Source organism: Blennius ocellaris, assembly GCF_963422515.1.
Source record: "Blennius ocellaris genome assembly, chromosome: 12".
Classification (NCBI taxonomy): Eukaryota; Metazoa; Chordata; class Actinopteri; order Blenniiformes; family Blenniidae; genus Blennius; species Blennius ocellaris.
In genome coordinates, this window is record NC_137661.1 from 2,722,789 (window position 1) to 2,745,800 (window position 23,012).

Consider the following 23,012-nt stretch of genomic DNA (forward strand, 5'->3'; position numbering starts at 1 on the left):
AGAGGTGGTTTAATCGATAGCGAGGAGAGAAAGCAAAGACTTCATGTCCAGTCCTGCCCTCATTCACTGTGTGAATCATATGAACCAATGTGAGGTAATGGGCGTCGCTGCTCCATAACTGCTGGCCGGCGCCGTGAGCGGGACTCACTCCTTCTTTCCCACACAGCCCAGTCTCTGGAGCTACATGGAGGAGGACACGCGCCCCCCCCACAGCGAGGCTGCACTACTTATGAGGCTGTCATGCCACGCCGATAGTCGTAATGTTGAAAACAAGGAGCGCTGCAGCGCGGCATTCTGGGTGCTGCTGCTGACAAGTCAGTCAAAATTCCAACGGACCTCCTGTTAACTTTCAGGCTTTAACATGGGAGGGAAATGGAGCAGGTTTACACTTGTATCAGATTAAAATAAAAAACATGTAAAGGTGATGTTCATGACTTCGTTTCACACTCCCTCTTCCAACAGCCTGCATACAGCACCGGGTGTCTGTAATTTGACAGCAGCCTCCACCGAATCTTAACTAGTGATAATAAATTATGTAATTTCTGAGGAATTCTGCAACGCAGCCATCACATCGATTTGAAGGAGCACGCCAAATACACAGCAACTGATTAACCTCAACTTTTAATATGATTTAATATATTTTTCCCCCAAACACATTGATGTTTGAACAAAGACAAAACAACCTCAAATGTTTATATACTAACTAAAGATAGTTTATTAAAAGGAGTTTAATAAAAGTGGTAGGATGACGTTTACACACGCTGGTTGAATTAGAAACGCCACACATTAAAATGAATCAATGTTAATTCAAAGTTAACCACTGAAACAAAATGTGACAATGTGACATCAAAACATTCAGTTACCCAAAGCTTAGATCAGTTGGTAAACTAAAGTACGAGCAACTACCAGAGGAAATAAGCAGTTTTCAACAGGTTATAAACAGACTATATATAGAATTTCTTGTATTTATTTATTGTGACCCACCAGACCTTGAACTATTATGATGAATTATTATTATTATGCAAGAAATAGGAACTTGTTAAGACATACTGTTTGTAGGGTGGCGCTATTTATTATGTGTAACAGGAAAACTAATAAACCAAAGATTTCACATCAAATATCCAAAACAAGTTTGATTTATGTCTTATTATGTAGACTGTCCTGTGCACATCAGTAGCAACAACCTTGAAAGAACTTTAACTAAATGATCATTTAACAGTCGCCTGTCTCTATTAGTTGGACGAGTTTCCTGACTAACATCCAGCATGCTGGATTCCACCTGACGCCTTTCAGCGTGCATGGTGTGCACACTGACATGACCCACAGATCATTATTCTTAAAAGTGTGCAAAAGTTTCATACTATTTTAGTTGCTCAGGATTCCTGGTAGCAGGAATGAAGATTTAATTAAAAAACTATAAATATACTGCTGCTTAAATGTGACATGAGCAAACTGTCTTTGTGGGCGACGTGAGGCCATAATTAGTCTTCTGTGTGTCGACAGGGTCCAAACAACTCGCAGTGTGTGAAGCAAAGCGCCGACTGTAATTTACACTGTGAAGATGTGGAGAAGGCTCCGTGCACCTCCAGGATTTTAGTGGCCTGCGCTCTGGAATGATGGGACGCCCCGCGGCAGCAGGCCTTGGCTCTTTAAGAAGTGATGACAGAGGAGCAGAGCTTTCACAGGTCCTCCCAACCTGTTATCCCAGTTCAGCCCGTCCTCTATGTGACACCGACGCAAAGCGTTGACATTTCTGTCTGCGAGCTACCGCCGTGTGCAATACCGTGATATAAACCTGACGCTGGTCCATAAAGCAAAAAGAGGACCAGGTGTAAACAGCTGCAATATATAGACCTGCAGTGTTTCTGCTCTTAATGTACGCCTGAAATCAAACCACAACACAACACACTATTATTTATTAAGTGAGATAATGAATGTTAAATAACTTGTTGTGGACCAATAAGTAATAAGACATAATAAATCATGCTTAAATGCACAGAATTCTATAATAAATTCAAGAGAAGTGCACAGTGCTTTTTTTTAAAATCATAAATGGATTGCAATATAAACAAATGCTGCTTTTATCAACAATTATCAGCTTTTAATCAGCGGTTCTGATTGACCCAGTAACAGCCGTCCAGCATGTTTTAGCTCTGTCCCTCTTTCACCTGAATCTAATGATGATGTCATCACCAAGCTCCTGAACAATAATAATCCGTTGGAATCTGGTCCGTTGTAACTGGGAGAGAACTAAAGCATGCAGAGCGCCGGCCCTCAGAGTCTATAACACCGCTGGTTAACGGCGTCTCGCCTCAGTATGTGGCTTCATGACAAAAACCCCCTGCAGCACCCACTAGTGGCCCAACAAGCGAACTTCATCATTTTCAACGCCAGACACCTGCGTGTGAACGGAAGACTTTTCAGAAACGAAGTGCTGCGTGACGCGTTTTCCTCTCTGTTGTCGTCTCGCCACAAAGGATGCTATAGAGAGGTGTGAATGTTTAGCGTGTTACTGGGCTGCTAGCTTACCACCACCTCCAGCTTGCCGACGGCGCTGTGGGTTTTGACGACCCAGTTGACAGACTTGGTGCACTTGAGCAGCAGCACGACGTGTCGACTCACCGGGGCGTCCTCCCTCAGTGGCCGCAGATCCACGATGACGTCCACCTGCAAAGCACTGGGACAGCGAGAGCGGAAGATGGTCGGTTAAAGAAAAGAGAGAAACGTTGTGGCTGGTGAGGCTGATCGCTGGCCAACTAATTCAAAAAGCTGGAGCAGTTCCCGGAAGGAAAGCACACGTGTGCAGGACAGGCGCGATACAGCAACAGGTCTCCAGGGCGAGCTGGAGAACCACTCCTCTGGGGGGGTGAGGACGTTATCTGGCAACTCCGACCTCAAGACTGGGTTTTGAAATCCCCCCCCCCCCCCCCCCCGAAGATCCTGGCTAAGTGAGCGGTAACCTCCCCGCCTCCCCGTCGATTTCATGTTCGTGTTCCCATCCAAAATAAACTCCAGAGATTAGAGAGCCTCTTGGCCTCAACAGGTAACCGTGGCAACGCTGGTGCCCCGGGCCTCGGCCTCCTACCTGCTGGAGTTGGGCGCCTGCAGCTCCACGATGTGGACTTCTCGGTTGTTGCTGGGCGCCGACAGGACGCAGCCCCTGGACGGCTGCGGCTCATCGTAGCTGCCCAGGTAGTTCAGGGACAGGAACTTGCTGTCGATCTTGCAGGTTTCGGAGAAATCCGGATCTGAAAGCAGGTGGAGACGCGTTTGTGTTGCTGGGCGAAGCTATTTTAGGGAGAGGTGCAGCTTTTATTTCTTTATTCATGTCTTTCTTGTTACCTCTCCACCACTGAGAGGTCAGAGCTGAAAGGTCAGCTGTAAAACAGCAGAGTCTGAGTGTTGGGAGGAATTCTCCGTGCAGGGCCTTCAGTAGGGTGAAGGTTTGCTCTGACCCAGCTGTTCTAACCAAAGAACAGTTTCCTCTGCGAGCCGGCATCTGCTATTCCCATTGTGTCCCTTCCAAATACAGCGGCTAACAAGACCCGGCTTCTGTGCCCGCAGCCAAGCTGGGCGTTTCCTAGTTGGCATGACATTTCTTCCTATCAACAGGGGAAACTTCTCTTGGGGGTTTTTTTTTTTACGTGGGAAAAATAAACAAGAAATGTTAACAGAAATCCGTCCTCATAACAGGAGAACGCCATTCACTTTTAAATCAAACCGCTCTTTGTGTTTGTACCTTCCCCGTTCTCAGCCGTGGATTATTTTCTCACACGTTCAAAGTTGGACTGGTTTTCAGGGCACGAAGAAAACACAAGACCGTTGCTTCCTTATTGGACGGAGCTTCAAACGAGGTTTAAAGTGGAGGTTGGCACTTTCCTCCCCGGCGCTGTAGTGGCACTTTAAAGAGCAGGACAGGACGCCATGAGGAGGGGAAGCAAAGTGAACATCGGCCCCTCTCCGTGAAGCACTGGAGAAGATGTGAAGGGTGGAAATCTACAGCTCCTCTCCAAGTGAACATCCCACACTGTGGGGTGCTGCCAGACCACAGCCCCCTGACGACACAGGCCCAGCGCTGGAAGGCTGAGCAGCCCACTCTGCTCTCCACAGCAACTCGCAACACACAGAGAGGCAACTGACTCACTGCAGCGGAGGCCGCATTTCTCTCCAGACGCCAGATTGAAGCATTGTGAAGCCGACGTATTAAACGGCTTGAAGTAATGAAAGATGGAAAGTCCATGTGGAGAGGATGGTGTGATAACGGCCTCCTCTGACAACGAACCACATGCGTCTTCAGAAACACTCTTCTCTAATCTTTCTTATTGGAAAAACATGAACACTCTGATCAAATGTTGAGTCCATTATCTTTTTGTTCCTTCATGCAGCCTGGTGAACAAGCCAGTACACCCCAAAGTATTTATTCAGCATGAGTTATTGCTGGAAACCTTTTTGTTCGGAGCTAAAGCAGCTCTGGACGTCCTGGTGTGGAGGGAACTTTGCCTTTGTCATGTTTTCATTGCAGCGGGTTTAAAAGCTCTTGGGTTGCTCTCCTCATCCTGAAATTCTTCTGGACGGGAATGAATCTGAGACCTGGCAAGGACAAGCTGGACCACCTATTAGCTTTTCAATAATGACCGTTGGTGCCAACAGAGTGACTGTACAGCCACAGAAGAGGTTTGCAGCCAACACGTCGGAGCATTAGTGGCAGCGCTGCAGCACAAACCCTTCAGAACCTTGAATACCAAGACTGCCACATGGTGAACACAGACCAGTGGATGTGTTGGCAAAAAAAAGCTATGAATTAGTTTTGTTATATAAGAAATATGTGGTTGTCCCAGGATGTCTATTGAATAACAAACTGAGCCGTCTGTGGAGAAGTCCACAACACAATGCGAGTCCTGTCCTCCATATTGTGGGTCATTCACAGCAATGCACTTTGGACATGTGGCTCCTGATGGTCTATCAAGTATTTGATCAACGTAGCACATCTTCAGTTCCTCAAACTCTCTGTTCTGTAACCAGAGCAGAGAGCAAAGGCAGAATCACGCTCAACAAAAAGTGCACCGATGGTTTAGTGCAGTGAACTTTGTGTTCCCCTGTAAGCCACACCTCATCTAGAGCCCAACACAGCTCCGGCTCTCAGGTGGGTACACTTGATATTGAGCCAGCGCGATCGCTGGGTGAGAAAGTGACAAGTGTGCCAGTCTGGAGCTCGCGGAGACATTAGCGCGGTGTTTTGTGACCTTTTTTCCACTGGCACATTTTCAGGTACCTACGGTAAACTGCCACGTGTTCCCCCAGGAGCTTCTCAACAGGGTGGGATGGAAAAGGTGCCATGTTTAATGTGCAAGCAACAGACCCCCGTTCACGGCCGTGCCATGTCTCTTTGTCGATGTGGATCCAGTTTGCTGGGATTTCAATGTAAAAGATTGTATGTATATTTTTATATATGATAATAAATCTGTATTAGTGTGGCTCAGGGGAAGTACAGGAGCGACACTTGCTTTTTACTGTGTACCACTCAAAACAGTGGTTGTGCTATGTTAGTGTACTGATCAAAACATGCTAATAATATATTCCCTGTATGTGTGTAACATTTATTTTCCTGACAGAGCCTCAGATATTCAGGTAATGATCACACAGGATAAGTAAGAAATGGAGGAAGGGTCCATGAAAATGACGTTTTCAAGTGAAATACAAAACCTCTGACTCGATTTGGGGTCGTTTACACGACAACGGTGCTCAGAGCCGGTGATTAGGAAACCTTTTGACAATCGGGGCCTCAAAGTCAACAAACTCAATCCTGTGTAATTTCAGTTTAAAACCAAAAAAAGGGGGGGGTCGGTATTTCTGCAACCTGGTTTTCTGATGCTAACAATTCTATTTACACGAGTTGTAATTTTGCCAAAAACCATTATAAGACTGTCAGAAGCAAAAGCTGAAAACTTCCACAGCAGCCCGTTAAACAGCACTGAAGACTGAATGTCTGCTGGGGGACGGAGATTATTTTTCCCGGCGTAGTGCATGCAAACCTGGAGCCAGGGCTAAAACATGAAAGCTCAGGAAGGTTGGGAGAGCTAAAGGGGAATGTGTGTGGGGGGGGGGGGCTGTCCTTAGGGCCGAGTGCTATGTTTGGGAATTTGCACACCTTCTCCCACTTTGATGTAGATGTCTCGAGTCATCCTGAGCTCAGAGAAAGAGGTGACGGCGCTGTACTTCTTCTGGGCCCAGTTGAGGAGGTGCTCGTTGCCGTGGGGAAGCGCCTCCTTCTGGATCTGGGAGAAGAGGGAATAGTTTTCCGGCTTGAAGTGGACCTCTGAGCCTTCGGATACCTTGAGGAGGAGAGAAGGCGGAAATGTTAGAAGACAGAGGAACTGTGCTTTCTTCTGCTTATCCAGCTTCACTCACATGCAACATTTGCTTTAAAGAATAGAGCAAGTCCTCCTTAAAGTTACACACTAACGTTTATAGATCCAACAATTAGAAATACCTAATAAAAAACACACACAATGCCACCACTTCAGTTTTAACCCTGTCAAGCTGAAGAAAGTTCAACAGGTTGATCTATTCATTACACTCAGTGTTTTTACGGCCTGTGAAAGAACAACATGTCATCTGCATAGCTGTCGTGTTTATAATGTTCAGCTCAAGTTACCTACTGACACCTAGAAGTTGTTCAGAGAAAGTTCTAACCAGAGATTTCCATCAGCAAAGCTCATATGGAATTCCAATGAAAAAACAAAACATTACAAGTCATGGGAGAGCACATTATTTAGGTAAATAGAGAAATGTATTATAACTTTCATTGTGCTGGAGCGTCCTGTGACCAGGACGAGACGCGCTCTGACAACATTGAGTGCTTTTGAGGCCCGTTGAGCGGTGCTCTTGCTCCAGGCCCGTTGAGCGGTGCTCTTGCTCCAGGCCCGTTGAGCGGTGCTCTTGCTCCAGGCCCGTTGAGCGGTGCTCTTGCTCCAGGCCCGTTGAGCGGTGCTCTTGCTCCAGGCCCGTTGAGCGGTGCTCTTGCTCCAGGCCCGTTGAGCGGTGCTCTTGCTCCAGGCCCGTTGAGCGGTGCTCTTGCTCCAGGCCCGTTGAGCGGTGCTCTTGCTCCAGGCCCGTTGAGCGGTGCTCTTTCTCCAGGCTCGTTGAGCGGTGCTCTTGCTCCAGGCCCGTTGAGCGGTGCTCTTGCTCCAGGCCCGTTGAGCGGTGCTCTTGCTCCAGGCCCGTTGAGCGGTGCTCTTTCTCCAGGCTCGTTGAGCGGTGCTCTTGCTCCAGGCCCGTTGAGCGGGGCTCTTGCTCCAGGCCCGTTGAGCGGTGCTCTTGCTCCAGGCCCGTTGAGCGGTGCTCTTTCTCCAGGCCCGTTGAGCGGTGCTCTTGCTCCAGGCCCGTTGAGCGGTGCTCTTGCTCCAGGCCCGTTGAGCGGTGCTCTTGCTCCAGGCCCGTTGAGCGGTGCTCTTTCTCCAGGCTCGTTGAGCGGTGCTCTTGCTCCAGGCCCGTTGAGCGGTGCTCTTGCTCCAGGCCCGTTGAGCGGTGCTCTTGCTCCAGGCCCGTTGAGCGGTGCTCTTTCTCCAGGCTCGTTGAGCGGTGCTCTTGCTCCAGGCCCGTTGAGCGGTGCTCTTGCTCCAGGCCCGTTGAGCGGTGCTCTTGCTCCAGGCCCGTTGAGCGGTGCTCTTGCTCCAGGCCCGTTGAGCGGTGCTCTTGCTCCAGGCCCGTTGAGCGGTGCTCTTGCTCCAGGCCCGTTGAGCGGTGCTCTTGCTCCAGGCCCGTTGAGCGGTGCTCTTTCTCCAGGCCCGTTGAGCGGTGCTCTTGCTCCAGGCCCGTTGAGCGGTGCTCTTGCTCCAGGCCCGTTGAGCGGGGCTCTTGCTCCAGGCCCGTTGAGCGGTGCTCTTTCTCCAGGCCCGTTGAGCGGTGCTCTTGCTCCAGGCCCGTTGAGCGGGGCTCTTGCTCCAGGCCCGTTGAGCGGTGCTCTTGCTCCAGGCTCGGCTGGCCAGCCGCCGGTCCTCTGAGCAATCTGGATCTATCACCACGCAGATGTCACTAAGCTGTGTGTTTTAAGAACACTAGTTCATGATTCAAACAGGAATCTCTGAGTAAAAGTCAGTCCAACAGTGGGGATATGTATTTACGTTGCGTGGGCGTTTCAGAGGCAGAAATTATGGGTCCGAGAAAGAAAGGAGGAACTTCGAGAAGAAAGTATTTATGCAAGCCGTCCTCTTTGTCATCTTCAGGAAGAAATCATGTTAAACACATTTTAAGTGCAGTTTGGACACGGGGTGTTTGTAAATGAAAGTAACATGATATATGCAACAAGATGTCAGTAAAAGCTATAACAGAGGCCATGATGTCTCCACTACTGGAGAAGGAGAGAAAAATATCAGCATTTAATAAAGAGATGGATGGAAACGTGTGCAGAGCAGCTCTAATGCTCCACGTCCAAGTACAGAATAGATCGTAGAGGCTGCATCTATAACGCTTTGTAATGTGAGCGGAGGCCACCATTTCTCTCTGTAGACGGAGAGTCACAGAGTGTGTTGACATTTGCTAATCAAGCTCGGTAACTGCCGGGAAAACGGGAAAATAGATTTGAATCTCATGGTATTGAGGAGAACGGAGGACTGTTTTGTGCAGTGACGTGTTTGCACACAGTGATTTTGAAATGACTTCTCTGGAAGTATCAGGCTGATTTTCCTGTTTGTGCAGAGCTGAGGGGAGTTTGGGTTTTATTCTAATGCAGCTACAGAATCTCTCCATTCATTTGTGTGCATGCGACTAACTAAGTTCAAACAGTTTTAACTGTTCTTGATTGGAGTTCGTCACCTTATGGCTGCTAAATCCAACACTATAAACAATGTCAGTGTATTGAACTGTTTAGCCGTTTTCAGGAACGTCAATCCACTTCAGAGCTGATCTGCTTCTTACCGTCACACTCCACCCACATCGCTCACATAATTCTACTGGAAAGATTTGAACAGACAAATGTAGATTTACGTACTGAACCTTTAAAACAACAATTCAACAGGAAATCAACTTGTTCACATAACATTTTTGAGACTTTTTGTAAACGGCATCCAATTAATTGACAAGATTATAGACACAAAATGATAAATGTTTTTTAGTGGAGAGCTGCAGACAGAATGGGGGATAAATTAGACCAATCAGCTTCATATATACTGGTGGAAGTCGCCCTTCAAACTCGTCCCAACCATTGCAGAAAGAGCTAGAAACATGCCTAGTGTATTTTTAGCCAGGTTCCCCTGCACAACAGCGTATCTGGTTCCCAATGTTTACCCGGTACGCTGCGCAGTGATGCCTCTTCTCCATCATGTAGGTGTGTTTTGAAAGAAGTGAGCCGGAAACAAAATATGACAGAGACGAGCGAATAAAGCAGAAGATGAGCATATCAACGAGTGACAAGTTATATTTTAGCAGGAGAATAATACGGAATGGCTTCCAAGGAGAGGAAGTGTGCGCAGTCACATTTAAGAGCACTTAATCGTGCTCGGCCAATGTGCTTCGTTTCAGAGATAAACATCCACATCTGCTGAGAGCCGGCCCGACAAGCACCTGAGGTCTAGACAGCCTACCTCGTTTCATTTCCCCGCTTGTTTTTGAGAGTTCCTTGACTGCGTGCGTGAGCGGAGACGGGCCAAATCAAAACATTAAACCATCTAAATCCAAGAGGAATATGCAAACCTGCTTCTCTGCGACGGGATGAAGCTCACCCTTAAATTACAATCGCGCTTTAGTGATAATAGAATAGAATCCCTTTGGGGTGTTTTGTCCTTTTTTCGAGACATAACTTCACAAATCCTCCTCATGCGCAACATCTGTCTGACCTCTGGACGCTCCGCTAGATGTTCCTGGCATTGTCACCAGAGGCCGTAAATACTGGAGGCCGAGGAGACGGGCTCCGTCGAAGAATTCGCTTTATTTTTAGTGTGTTTACTACGGCCAGACGTAAAGAGAGAGAAAGAGGTGGAGCCTCGGCCCGCTGAGCGGGGCCCGATTCTCTCTCGCTAACCTCCGAGAGAGTTTATCAGTTTAATTGAGGGAATACGACCATAATTAGTCGCACAGAATTACAGGGGAAAGCCTGAACGCCAAATTAGCTGCAGGCCTTTGCAGCGCGCTGGAAACCTCAGGAATCCGACGCCGGAGAAGTGAGGCAGCCAGTCTGAGCTTTAACAACGTCTCTCCTTCACTCAGCTGACTCACAAGCACTGCAAACTGAAAAGCTACAACAAATTATATAAATGTAGTGACTATTTTCATTGGCTGCCATTTCATACTGGAGCATTACTTTTGTTGTTAGTGTTTTAATGCACTCACCATGTGCCAACAAAGGTTCTCTAATTAATTACAGAGGGGGTCTGGAGGAAGCCTTTTCCAAAAACATTAATGAAAAGAAACAACTGGCGAGTAAAGCAACAAATAATGACTTCAATAAATATTCTTCAGAAACTGCAGCAGTGACAGACGATACATAAAATATAATTACGCTTTTTATTGTTTATGGATCTCAACTACAAATAGCAACTGCAACACGTCATGAAATGTGAAAAAAAAAAGAAGTAATCCAGCTTTTAACTCGGGGAAGGGCTCATCGTTGCACACTTATCAGATCTGGGTTATACAAATAGAAACGTATATAATTCTTCATAGGGAAAACAGACAGGAGCATGAAGAATAATTAAATATCTCCCCACATTATATTAAAGTACTACAGATATGGCCATATTCAATTAAACTAATCTGGCATTGTAAGTGTACAAGTATGGGGCCATTTTTATGACGTCAGTATTGTTTTTAGGTTTTTGTTTCAGAGTTTTGAGTTCACACGCCAACACTTTGACAACAATGTTTGTTTACAGGGAAATGGCAGAAACGCTGAAAATCATGTATTTAGCATGTTTGTCCACTAGTGGGTGCTGTTGTTTGTTTTTGTATTAAAACCACACACAAACAGAGAACAAAATGCTATTAATATTAACAACGGGAGACCGCGGACAGTCAAGTGGACTGGGATCATGACCCTCTGGAGGAAAACCTCGTTGTGACTGTCCATCGACTGACCATGTGCAGAAGAACATGAGAAGCCGTGACTCAACAAATCAGCTTCCCACACCTTTCCAGTAATAACAGGAACACATTCATACAGCCGAGGGCTGCACGAGGTTGATGGCGTTCAAAGCGCCGGTACAATGGACCTGGAACTCCTCCAGCGTTCAGAGAAACACTGTGACGACCAAACTCATCCTTTCATAAATGCTTTATTAAAACTGAACTTCATTAAGAGTGATGATCAAGTTAAAAGTCCCCCCTGTGATATGATCTACTGCTGGCTGTCCGGTCTGGACGATGGAGCTTGTAATGTGTTCTGAAGTCAGTGTCCATGAAGAACAGCGTTACCTTGAGGGGAGAGGGATTCCTCTGACTTGGCAGTTGAGCACTAACAAAGAATGGATGAGGACAGGTCAGCTGCATGCTTCGAGGATTTAAAAAAAAAAAAGAAAAGGGTTTTGTGTTGGTCATGGTGCTTGTGCTTGTGTTCCCACAACAACTACTGACATCACTGCACTGCACAGGAAGCAGGGAACCTTGCAAGTTGAAACCACATCACCCAAGGATGAGTGCATTTCCTGTTCTGAAATGTTCAAAACCACCTTGTCCTCGTGCCTGTAAGCATCAACGTATCACGGCCATATGTGCAGTTAAAGAAAAACAGGAAGGATGCCAAATGTACGAGGTCCATCGTCAGAGAGCGACGCTGCAGCGCTAGCGTGGGAACTACTACAACTAGACAGTGTGAAGAAGGGAAGGAAACATCAAGGCAAAGTGGAAAGAGAAGTCTCAGATGGTACTTTGGGCTGATAGGTGTGGATTTGATCTTCCCCTCTGTTGGCGAGCTGCAGAGAGCTAATCGTAATGCAGATGTGTTCTGGTGGCCCCGTTTAAAATTTGTGAGAAAAGCAACACCACATGTGTCCACCAGTCTGTTCTCCCAGTAGAAAAAAAAAGAAAAGAAGAAAGAAATGAAACTGAACGGAGAACCCGGAGAAGGGAGAAACCGCCTGTACCCCAAGGTTTCCATATTGCGGATTTAAGCAACGCTTGGCAAACGAAGAGCAGGCGGCTGGAAGTGAAGCGGCGAGGCTCGGCGCTGTTCTTCTCCCAGGAGGCACAACGCTCCCACCAGCAGGGGTGCAGCGCAGCACTCCTTCCCAATAACCTCCTCAAATGAGAAATGTATACACTTGGCTCCGAAGTCAGCAGAGCGCACTCCACATGTGTCTCACCTCACATCCCGGGTCCCCGGTGGAAACGGGATGTTGGCCTTTGTTAAACACTCATATTCGGCGTCATGTTTTCTGACCGACCACGATTCCTCCCCCCGCCTGCTGATTGACACAAAGTGCTGCGGTGAGCATGTTTTACAACAAAAAAAATTGATTATGGCTTTTGTTTTTTTTCTGTAGCGGGCAGGCTGTGGTGGCCAACAGCAACAGCAACAGTGCGCTCACGTCCTCTGAAGCTGTTCCAGGCCCATCTGCCTCCACTGAGCACCACAGCGCCGGCACCAGGAAGCAGGCACTGGCAGGCCGGGTGCACAGGCTTATTAGCCCCAGGAAACGGCCTTCTCCAGTGGAAAGGCGCGAGCGAGGGAGGTCTGGCAAACTGCGTCTCTTTTCGAAAAAGAAAACCCCCCAGCTGCTCTCTACTCTGTGGCTCAGCGCTGGAAACCACAGCAACAACTCAGACGAGGAGAAGAAAAGCACGTATGGAAATATTCTGTGTCTTCTTGCAACATAAAGCAGGTTTGATTCAACACTGATGAATTCCTAGAAAATATGAGCAAATACACACAATAGGCAAGTCTGCATTATCATAGTGTTTTTATTGACTTTGGATCTTTCCTCCATTGAACTACGTCTAATAGACCACGCCTGTCCGCCTTGTGCTTTTGGCACAAGATTATCTGACATGCTGTCACAAGCAGAATGAGAACCGGAAATGAATATTCACAACTACACATGTATCTTGACTGTGTATAATTATAGAGAAGACATTTCTTTAAATGATAAATAATTGACCCTTTTTCACCTAGCGTTTGCCGTCATTTCAGTGGGTGTAATCTAATGAATTTCTTTTTATTTTCTACTAAGATATATATATGTTTGGATTAAAATGAGCTCCAATCACATTTTAAACTTGTAGTATTTGCCAGTTCTGAAATATAGAAGTTGTTAAAAACAATTACAGTGTTGGCCAAAAACAATTTCCATAATTGGACTGCTAATACTGGATTCCTTTGAAGCTGAAGACTTATTCCACAAGATCAGATCTCTTTGTTTGCTTGTTTAAAATCCAGTTAATAGACGACATTCGACACAGTGGAACCGATATGAGGACAGATTCAGCAACTGCAGATTATTTTTATCCTCAAAAGTATTCACAACTTACTTTGTTTTATTCGCTGGCTGAAAAAGAAGTAACGGGGCCACACGTGTGGATAAATGTTTGTTTTGAAAACGCTAAATATTTCATTGCGATTAATCTAAATGAATGTGATTAAAAGCGTTAAGTGTTTGACAGCACTAATATAAACATGCAGTCAGGCAACATGTTAGACTGCCACATGTCGCAGTAGGACCACAGGAAGCTGCTCCAGCACCACAGCAAATCTTCCCTCTTTGACTGACGGAGAACATAAAAACCGTTATCGTGATGAAGAAAACAAATCATTGTAAAAGAACGACGGCCGGAGCCGAAGGAGAAATCCACACAAGAGGTTTTGATTGTGGAATGGCGGAGATGAGCCCACTGATCAGTCGCATGTCTTCAGACTCCACAGTATGACAACAATGAGTCTGAATGAGCAGCGGGGAGGAAGCTGGTGGCGTTCCCCCAGCCGGATCACGTGAGGCGGCACGTTATAAGGAGCTGTCGCCGCCATGGGAATACAGAAGCGGGGCAGCGTCTGGCACTCCGCCAGGCTCCAGCCGTGTGCTACAAGTCGGGCTGCTGGGGAACACAGCGACAGCTCAGAGCTGCCAGACCACAGTGGCATCACTCAAAAGCAAAATACTTAACACCCAATCCTGCAGGGGCCCGGAGCCGTACGGCGGAGTAATTAGCTTTGACTGAGAGCAGGCGCTTCTGCCTTCACCGCTCGGAAAACCTCTGGAGTGAAAGAAAAGCTGATACTCACATTTGGTCTCCAAAAGAGAGACTTCCTTCAGTCAGACAAACCCTATTTGGTTATTCAGTGAACAGGTGCACTTTCCTCAACAGCGTTCACATTGGCCTCGTTTCCATTTCAGGGTGAGCAGAAGTGAAAACGTCTCACTCTGCACAAGCGTCCATGTCCAACATCATTAGAGGTGAAGTGACGGCTCCTAATGACGCTTCTCAGCTGTTTTCTGTCTGCCGCCGCTGACAACGGGACACGTTAGCGTGTGATGGCGACCTGCTGCTCTCCGCAGAGAGCCACATGTCACTGGCCACATCAGCATCCTTCTGACGGACAAACACTGCTTTTATTCTGGGGTTTAACCACAGGAAGCAATAAGTAAATGTCTCATTGCGCTTTAAAGTCACAAATATTGCATGTGGTGCATCTTTTAATGTCAGGATTTGCTCTAGCATTTTGATTGGTTCAAGAAATGGCTTTAAAGCTTTGTGTTTATAAATGTCCAAACTTTATGATGAATTTACGAGAAAGTCCTCGATGTAGAATGACACACGATTCAAGAGTAATTGACTGCGTACATATGAACACGCCAAAGCATTGAGAAAGTTGAGTACTAAATGTTCTAAATTTACTTGAGATGCTTAAATTTGCACAAAGAAAAGGTCTAAGGTCATTGCTTACAGAATATGAAACATTAAAAAGATGTGGTACTTTAAAACTGGGTCCACTTTTGCTATTTGAACATTGGGTGAAAAACCAGCACAACATTCAAAGGGGCTCTGCTTTTTCAATTTATTAGTCACAGGTTTTGTTGTGGGTTTTTTGCCATATTGTTGAATAAACCAATCAAACTGACTCATGTTAAGTACGCTGACACCAGCGATGGACTTACACTGAGAAGGTCAATGGAAGAAAAAACACAATGGACAGTAAATACCTTGTTTGAACAAACTAGAATATGCAAGTTGGAAGGAATGCTCATGCGATGAGTGTTTCGTGATTACTCAGTGTGTTGAGAAATGCCACCTGGAGCCGTGTCACACAAACTGTTTATACGAGTGACACGTAAAGTGTGTGTGTGATGCAGCTCACCTGTCCCATGCAAAGGAAAGGAAGCAGAAAGTGTCACCTCACACGTCTATGCTGCATTTCAGCAGCCGGACAGAAAATAACTGGATAAGAAATATTATATATAATATATATAAATAACAAGGTTTTAATGCAGAGGCCTAAATTGACATTTTAGGACTAATGTCATCAAAAGAAGATATAAAATGTGTAGAAAAGAACAGAAATGCAGAGACTGAAGTTCAAACATTGAGAAAAAAGTTGCGAGTCGATTCCAAACCTTCTTCTCCTGTCCTTGTTTTTCTCACGATGCAAATCAAAATAACCTTTCAGCTTGTTGTCCTCGCTCTAATTCAGCCCAACAAGCTGCGGGAGTTATCTGCTGTTGTCCGGTGTGACGGTGATCCATTAAAGTCGACGTGTGGAAACCTCACAAGGTCTGCTGGAGATCAATACATACAGAGATCAGAAAAGTTGGAACACAGAGTTCCTTCTGGTAAAAATCTGTGTTTCTTGATAAGCCAGCATGAGGATTTTGGAATTTTTTTTGTGTTGGAAAACTCAGACGGGAAACTCTGAACTACATGTGGAAACAATTTGTATACCTGATGCTGCATTCTTGCAGGATGCGGTGGTGTTGACGTTCGATTGAAAAAGCTTCCCTCAGGGGAGCAGAGAGACGCACAGATGCATTTTCAGAGCAACGTCGAGGTTCCTTATAACAAACCACGACGGTTTTGACAGGATCCTGTTTTAGCCGCATTTTCTCATACGACCCTCCGGATTGACTTTTTTTTTTTTTTGTTGTGCTGAAGTTTCCCAGAGAGGACCCTCGATACCTTTACTAAATATGGACGACACCCCAGGGGATGTGGCTCCAACACGACTCCATTACACTGCCTCCTCCTACTGCCCCCACTCTCTCTCTCTCTCTCTCTCTCTCTCTCTCTCTCTCTCTCTCTCTCTCTCTCTCTCTCTCTCTCTCTCTCTCTCTCTCTCTCTCTCTCTCTCTCTCTCCTCTCTCTCTCTCTCTCTCTCTCTCTCTCTCTCTCTCCTCCTCTCTCCTCTCTCTCTCTCTCTCCTTCTCCTCTCTCTCTCTCTCTCTCTCTCTCTCCTCACCTCCTCTCCTCTCCTCTCCTCTCTCTCTCTCTGGCTAGTCTAATACGGTCGACATCTTTAAAACAAGACGACAACAAACCTTCTTCCTGTTTTCAGTAGAAGCCATCTTCAGCACTGGTACACAGTGCTCTGCCTGATTCCCCTGAAGTTATCTGTAACTTACTCTATAAAACATAATCCCGTTAGCAACACTCTCCCCGCAAGATAAACCCAGAAGTCATTATTTGAGTGGATAGATTACACCCTCCTCCTTAAAGAGTCGGACAATAAAGATGTAACGAACACTTGATGTTGTTCTCACTAGTTGGGCCTTTGAGTTACCAGCAGTTTTGGGTTTGCATCATATTTAATAATAAATCTATGTGCTCGTCTGAGAGCAACTCATTGTGTCACCAATGTTTGTAGGAGTGGTCTTCATGCCGAGCTGCTTCATTCACCTGTGGCCACGGAAGTGATGGGAACAACTGATTTCAATGATTTGGAGAGCCGAGCAAATACTTTTGTCAATGTAGTGTATACGCTGAGGTGATTGTCCGTCAGCGTCACTGCTTCCAAACTCTGGATCAAATGACCTCCACATATTCACGTCAGCAGTTTTTCTAACAGTGTACATCGTATAATAAAAGAAAGAGGTCACCACTTCTTTGATGGGTGATTCCTCAAGACAGTGTGGACACACTAAAACCAACAATAAATAAAAAAAATAATAAATAAATCCAATGAGCAGTTTCACAGTTCTGCTCTTATGTTCCAATTTGGCAAATCAGATTTCTCCTCCACAATAATAAAGAAGAATGCACTTTATCCACATTTGTGTGAGCTCCCTGCTGTACATTATGTACTCACACACTCACACACACACACACATGCCGTCCAGATCACCTCTGCTGGATCACATAAGGGCCTCCTCTGCAAACCCACGTCGCTTCAAAGTTATTTGACTTTCAGGACAGGGCAAACAGAAGCGGCAGCAGCCGTTCAGCCCGCTGAGGAAATGAACACGCGGCTTTCGGAAGAAGGATTTTCAGGACTTTAGTGATGCTGGACTCACATGAAAGGTATGTTTGATGCGAAGCGCCAGGTTCTCCGCCTTGACATTCCAGATGAGCGGCTGGGGGGAGCTGAGCACCAAGACCAGGGGCTTCTGGTGGTACAGCATGGACTGGATGGGCTTGAGATGGAGCTCCACCTGGTGAAACAAGACACAGAGAAGGTGTCATTGGAACCCTATAACAACAAATATCAAATGACTGCGAGAAAACGGCTTGGTACAGATGCATTACATAAACAACCCCAAAGAAAGTTCCTTGTGTCTCAGCAGAGAGAGGAGAGCCGAGCTCCTGTTGCTCTGTTTGGCTTGAGATTGTTCTTCTTTATCAGACGTTTGTGGTTGTTCTGCACTCGCTATGCTGATAAAGCCACAAAGGCGTCCGGCTGCTCTCTCTCCCTAAAAGGCGCTCGATATGTAGCCTTAGCAGGATGTGAACTTTCACACAGTGGAGTCCTTTGTTAAGAGAGATTGTGGGGGGGGGGGGGGGGGGGGTATGTGGCGGGTCTCCACCATTTCTACAGCATGAAAATATCACCGGACTGCCATTCAATCAGATAATCCACCTTGAGGTAAACTTGCATGTTTTCAGGATGTGTTTTGTAGTCGGGCTGCTCAATTAATCGCATTTTAATCGTGGTTTACGATTTCGGCTCCAGACTATCTCAACCTTCATATTGTCGAGGAAAAACGGATTATGTGATGTTTTCGTTCGCCGCCACTCAGGCATGTCCGGCGCAGCCTCCACTGTCAGACAGGAAATGATGACACAGTAAACCCAACCGCGCAGGCGCTAGCTACTTAGCAGTAAGTTGCTACTTTTAAATTTCCCGAAAAAGTTATGAATGTATGGTTTCGTACTTGTGCTCGCCGTTGTTATACCTGCCGTAAACTAACATATATTGAGGACGATAATAACAACGTGCTACACCAGTGGTTTAGGATACGTGTCATTCTAAAGCTAAGTCATGCTAACGGTGGCTACTAGCATTAAGTACTGAGCTTAGCTGTTTCACAGGACGGCCAAAGTATCAACATATAATGTAAAGCAACAGGATTCCTTACTGTAGTTTATATTAGTATTAAAGTTCTTTATTTATTGTTTTCAAAAGATTAAGTGCAGTACAACAGTTTATTTTTTACTACTTGATTACAAGACATTTTTATATATTTAACAGTGAGTTTAAAAATAACCATGAATCAAATCAAAAACATAATCATATAAATAATCCTGATTTCAATATTGCCCAAAATAATCGTGATTATGATTTTTCCCATAATCGAACCGCCCTATTTTGTAGCATACACAGTTAAGACTTCTACTGGTCAAGTTGCGTTCTATAAACCGATGACTATTTACCAAAAGCTTGCTCAAGAGCATGTCAAACTCCCGATTGTCCCTCAGAGCTTGTGGTGGCTCGAGGGTTGGCTCGTCTTCAAACTACCCCCTGTGTTCCCACACTAATCACATGACCTCCACCCCGCGTTTCAACCTTCCATCCTGAAGAATTGGCTTGTTGTCACATCAATCCCCAAACCCCATGAAAAGCAGGTGAACTTTGTGTAGATGTGGTCATGATGAGTATTTTCACCATGAGAGGCTTCCAATCGAAACCACAAGCACTTTTCCTCCGCGCCGTTTCTGCGTCATCCATGAGCTTTTCATCGAAGCGTCTAAAACCACAAACAATGCTTGGGCACTTTAGACACATCTAATATTGCTCTTATTTCTTCAACATGACTCTTTTTTTTTTTTTACTTCATTGAAACAAAACAACATTTTGGTCAAAGCTAAAATTACAATGAAACAGTAACGACGCTGAAGAGCCAGTTTTTTTCTTTTACATTTGAAGCACAAAAATGTGACGACTCGGCACATCAGCACACTCGTTGTAGATCAAGAACTTTTCAATTTGGAATAGAAAATAATTTGATATTTGAATTTACGTTAATTACCAGTTGATGTTTCAAAAACTATTATACCTAAGGTATTGGTACAATGCAGACATTTCTGTACGAACCTGTCTGTGCTATGAAAAACTGCCTTTCAAAAAGGTCTAGAAATAATGAGTTTTGTTTGTGCCTTGGAAATTACAATACTTCAGATATTTAGGCAGCAAAATTCTTAACAATTCCAAAAAATGTATGAAAAAGTCAACCAGGGACTCAAACAGTCAACCAGCCTGTCTCGTCTTTGAATACCACTTTGTACCACAAGAGGGTGCGTTGAGTCACGAGAACACCCTAAAACAATCTGCTATGGTGCTGCAGAGATTGTTGAGGTAAACAGGGAATTGATTTGTCTTGGATGTTAATGTTACTGATTGGCAAAGTGAAAAATCAGTTATTTATTCAATGACTGCCTGACGACATTCATCATTTTTCTACAAATATTCGTTTTCATGTGAAGTGATTCTTGATTATGTGTTCAGCAGAACTGCACCACCTGCTAGAAATGTTATTTTTCATTTTCATTTTTCATCATCAGATGATGGTTTCATATTTTTCATGCCCCTCCTTTATAAAGGCCCCATTTACACAACAACATTGTCAAGTGAGAACAGCGACCGAGGTGGAACTTTTTGAAAACACTGTCTCTGTGTGGACGGCAGAAACACTGCTGCTGCTCATGCACACCACAGCTGCAGCCAATAGCTCTTCTTGTGAGTAGATGGACCACAACAACAACAACAACGACAACCTCCAGAGTGTCGTGACTCCCAGTCCCTATTCTCCTGGGCCTTGGTAGTTTAATAGTTGACAGTTGCCGTAACAACAATCCAACTTGTTCGTCTGTCCATACAAATGTCTGTCTATTCCCATTGTTAATGTTTGTAGCGTTTTACGCAAATATGCATGTGGTTTCAATACAAAAACAACCAACAGCACCCACTCATGAAAACCACAGTTTTCAGTTTCTGCCATTTCCGTGTCCACAGACATCATTTTCAAAACGTTGCTGTGTAAACACAAATGTTTTATGAAACGAAAATGCAAAAATGATGTGTTTGTTGTCGTGTAAACATCCCTGCATTCTCCCATAAGAAGTAGAAGGCTGCTGACGTCGGCCAGCTCCCAAAGAATTCTTTGTCAGGACAGTGCATATTTCGAAAGGAAGCTGTTGAACTCACAGACCACGCCCCCTCACAGCAGGCCACGCCCCCTCGCTCTGTGTCCGAGTGCGACGTTGGTCCGGTTTAAACTGCAGGTTTTAACCGCAGGAGCCGACAGCTTTGAGTGATGCGATCCATGCTACATGCTAATGAGCATCAGGGCTCACACAGTAGCGAGGCTACATGCTGAACTGTGACTGATACATTCCATAGAAAGCTGGAACACGGCAGTGTGGAAACACAAACCGCTGAACCCTCGTGTGGACTATCACAGGAATATGGCCAATCACACAAGAGTTTGCAGAACACACTACAGAACTTGGATGGTTGGCACAGCTGAGCCAAATTTCTTCTGAAAGAACCTGGCCGAAGAAAATGACGTCATTTGTTCATCAAAACCCCGGAGTGTCCACACCTTCTTCTATGGCATGAATCGGCCATAAGAGAGGCATGGTGCCGCCGAGCACCTCCTTCATCATCTGATGAAGACCAGATGAGTAGATTTTAAAATCACTCATTGGCTCCTCGTTCGCTTCAGGGTCCATTTTAAGGTTCTTTTACTAGTTTTTAAGTGTCTTAATGGTTTTGCACCCTCTTATTTATCTGACCTGCTTCTACCCTATCAACCCTCGCGGGCCCTGAGGTCCTCCGGCACCGGCCTTTTAATTGTCCCTCAAACGAGGACCAAGACCCCCGGGGAGGCTGGTTCAGCCCCCTGTGGTTAGAGGCTGTACCACCTCCAGTGTGGACGGCCCAAAATATGTCCCTTTAGACACCTTAGTCCTCAGTGTCCTCCATGTCTTCATATCACCTTAGTCCTCAGTGTCCTCCATGTCTTCATATCACCTTAGTCCTCAGTGTCCTCCATGTCTTCATATCACTAGGCATGTCTTCACTTATGTGTGTGTTCATCCATCCATCGTCCACCGCTTATCCAGGCCGGGTCCCGGAGGCAGCAGTCTGAGCAGAGTTGCCCAGACTTCCCTCACCCCAGACTCTTCCTCCAGCTCTTCTGGTGGCACCCCAAGGTGTTCCCAGGCAATAGAGAGACATAGTCCCTCCAGTGTGTCCTGGGTCTGTCCTGAGGCCTCCTACCGGAGGGACATGATGGAACACCTCCCTAGGGAGGCGTCCGGGGGGCATCCGAAATAGATGCCCGAGCCTCCTCATCTGGCTCCTCTCGATGTGGAGGAGCAGCGGCTCTACTCCGAGCTCCTCCCTGGTGACTGAGCTCCTCACCCTATCTCTAAGGGTGACTGAGCTCCTCACCCTATCTCTAAGGGTGACTGAGCTCCTCCCCCTATCTCTAAGGGTGACTGAGCTCCTCACCCTATCTCTAAGGGTGACTGAGCTCCTCCCCCTATCTCTAAGGGTGACTGAGCTCCTCCCCCTATCTCTAAGGGCGACTGAGCTCCTCCCCCTATCTCTAAGGGTGACTGAGCTCCTCCCTCTATCTCTAAGGGTGACTGAGCTCCTCCCCCTATCTCTAAGGGCAACTGAGCTCCTCACCCTATCTCTAAGGGTGACTGAGCTCCTCCCCCTATCTCTAACTGTGACTGAGCTCCTCACCCTATCTCTAAGGGTGACTGAGCTCCTTACCCTATCTCTAAGGGTGACTGAGCTCCTCACCCTATCTCTAAGGGTGACTGAGCCCCTCACCCTATCTCTAAGGGTGACGCCCAGCCACCCTACGGAGGAAGCTCATTTCAGCCGCTTGTATCCGGGATCTGGTTCTTTCGGTCATGACCCATAGTTCATGACCAGAGGTGAGGGTAGGAACGAAGATCGACCGGTAAATCGAGAGCTTCGTCTTTTGGCTCAGCTCCTTCTTCACCACGACGGACCGATACAACGTCTGCATAACTGCAGACGCTGCACCGATCCGCCTGTCGATCTCACGCTCCATATTCCCCCACTCGTGAACAAGACCCCAAGATACTTGAACTCCTCCACCTGTGACAAGGGCACTCCACCGACCTGGAGGGGGCAAGACACCTTGTTCTGGTGGAGAACCATGGCCTCTGATTTAGAGGTGCTGATCTTCATCCCAGCTGCTTCACACTCGGCTGCGAACCGTGTCAGTGCACGCTGAAGGTCCAGGTTTGATGGAGCCAACAGAACCACATCATCCGCAAATAGCAGAGATGAGATCCTGTGGTCCCCAAACTGGACCCCCCCCCCCCCGGCCCAAGTGTATCACCCAAATTCTGTCCATATAGGTAACAGAACCGGTGATAAAGGACACCCCTGCCGGAGGCCAACGTGCACTGGGAACAGGTCCGACTTACTGCCGGCAATGCGAACCAGACTCCTACTCCGGGAATACAAAGACCGAACAGCCCTCAACAAGGGACCCCGGACTCCATACTCCCCCTTGAACTGCAACCTTATCGTGGTGGGGGAGTTTGAGCACCGGAATGACCCTCGGAGCTATGTTGCCGGGGGGCTTGCCCCCCCAGTAGGGTCTCCCAAGGCA

The 23,012-nt window shown here is 46.4% G+C and overlaps 1 protein-coding gene across 1 annotated transcript in view; it reads right to left on the bottom strand.

The window, feature by feature from the left end:
- Positions 1–23,012, bottom strand: part of tgfbr3 (transforming growth factor, beta receptor III) — a 101,444-nt gene that overhangs the window by 28,376 nt on the left and 50,056 nt on the right. The window contains exons 4-7 of the mRNA XM_080506128.1: positions 17,427–17,564; positions 6,149–6,332; positions 3,086–3,248; positions 2,530–2,677 (exon numbers count right to left, since the gene is read on the bottom strand). Of these exons, the coding sequence (XP_080362254.1) occupies positions 2,530–2,677; positions 3,086–3,248; positions 6,149–6,332; positions 17,427–17,564 (633 nt within the window). The remainder of the gene's footprint in view (positions 1–2,529; positions 2,678–3,085; positions 3,249–6,148; positions 6,333–17,426; positions 17,565–23,012) is intronic.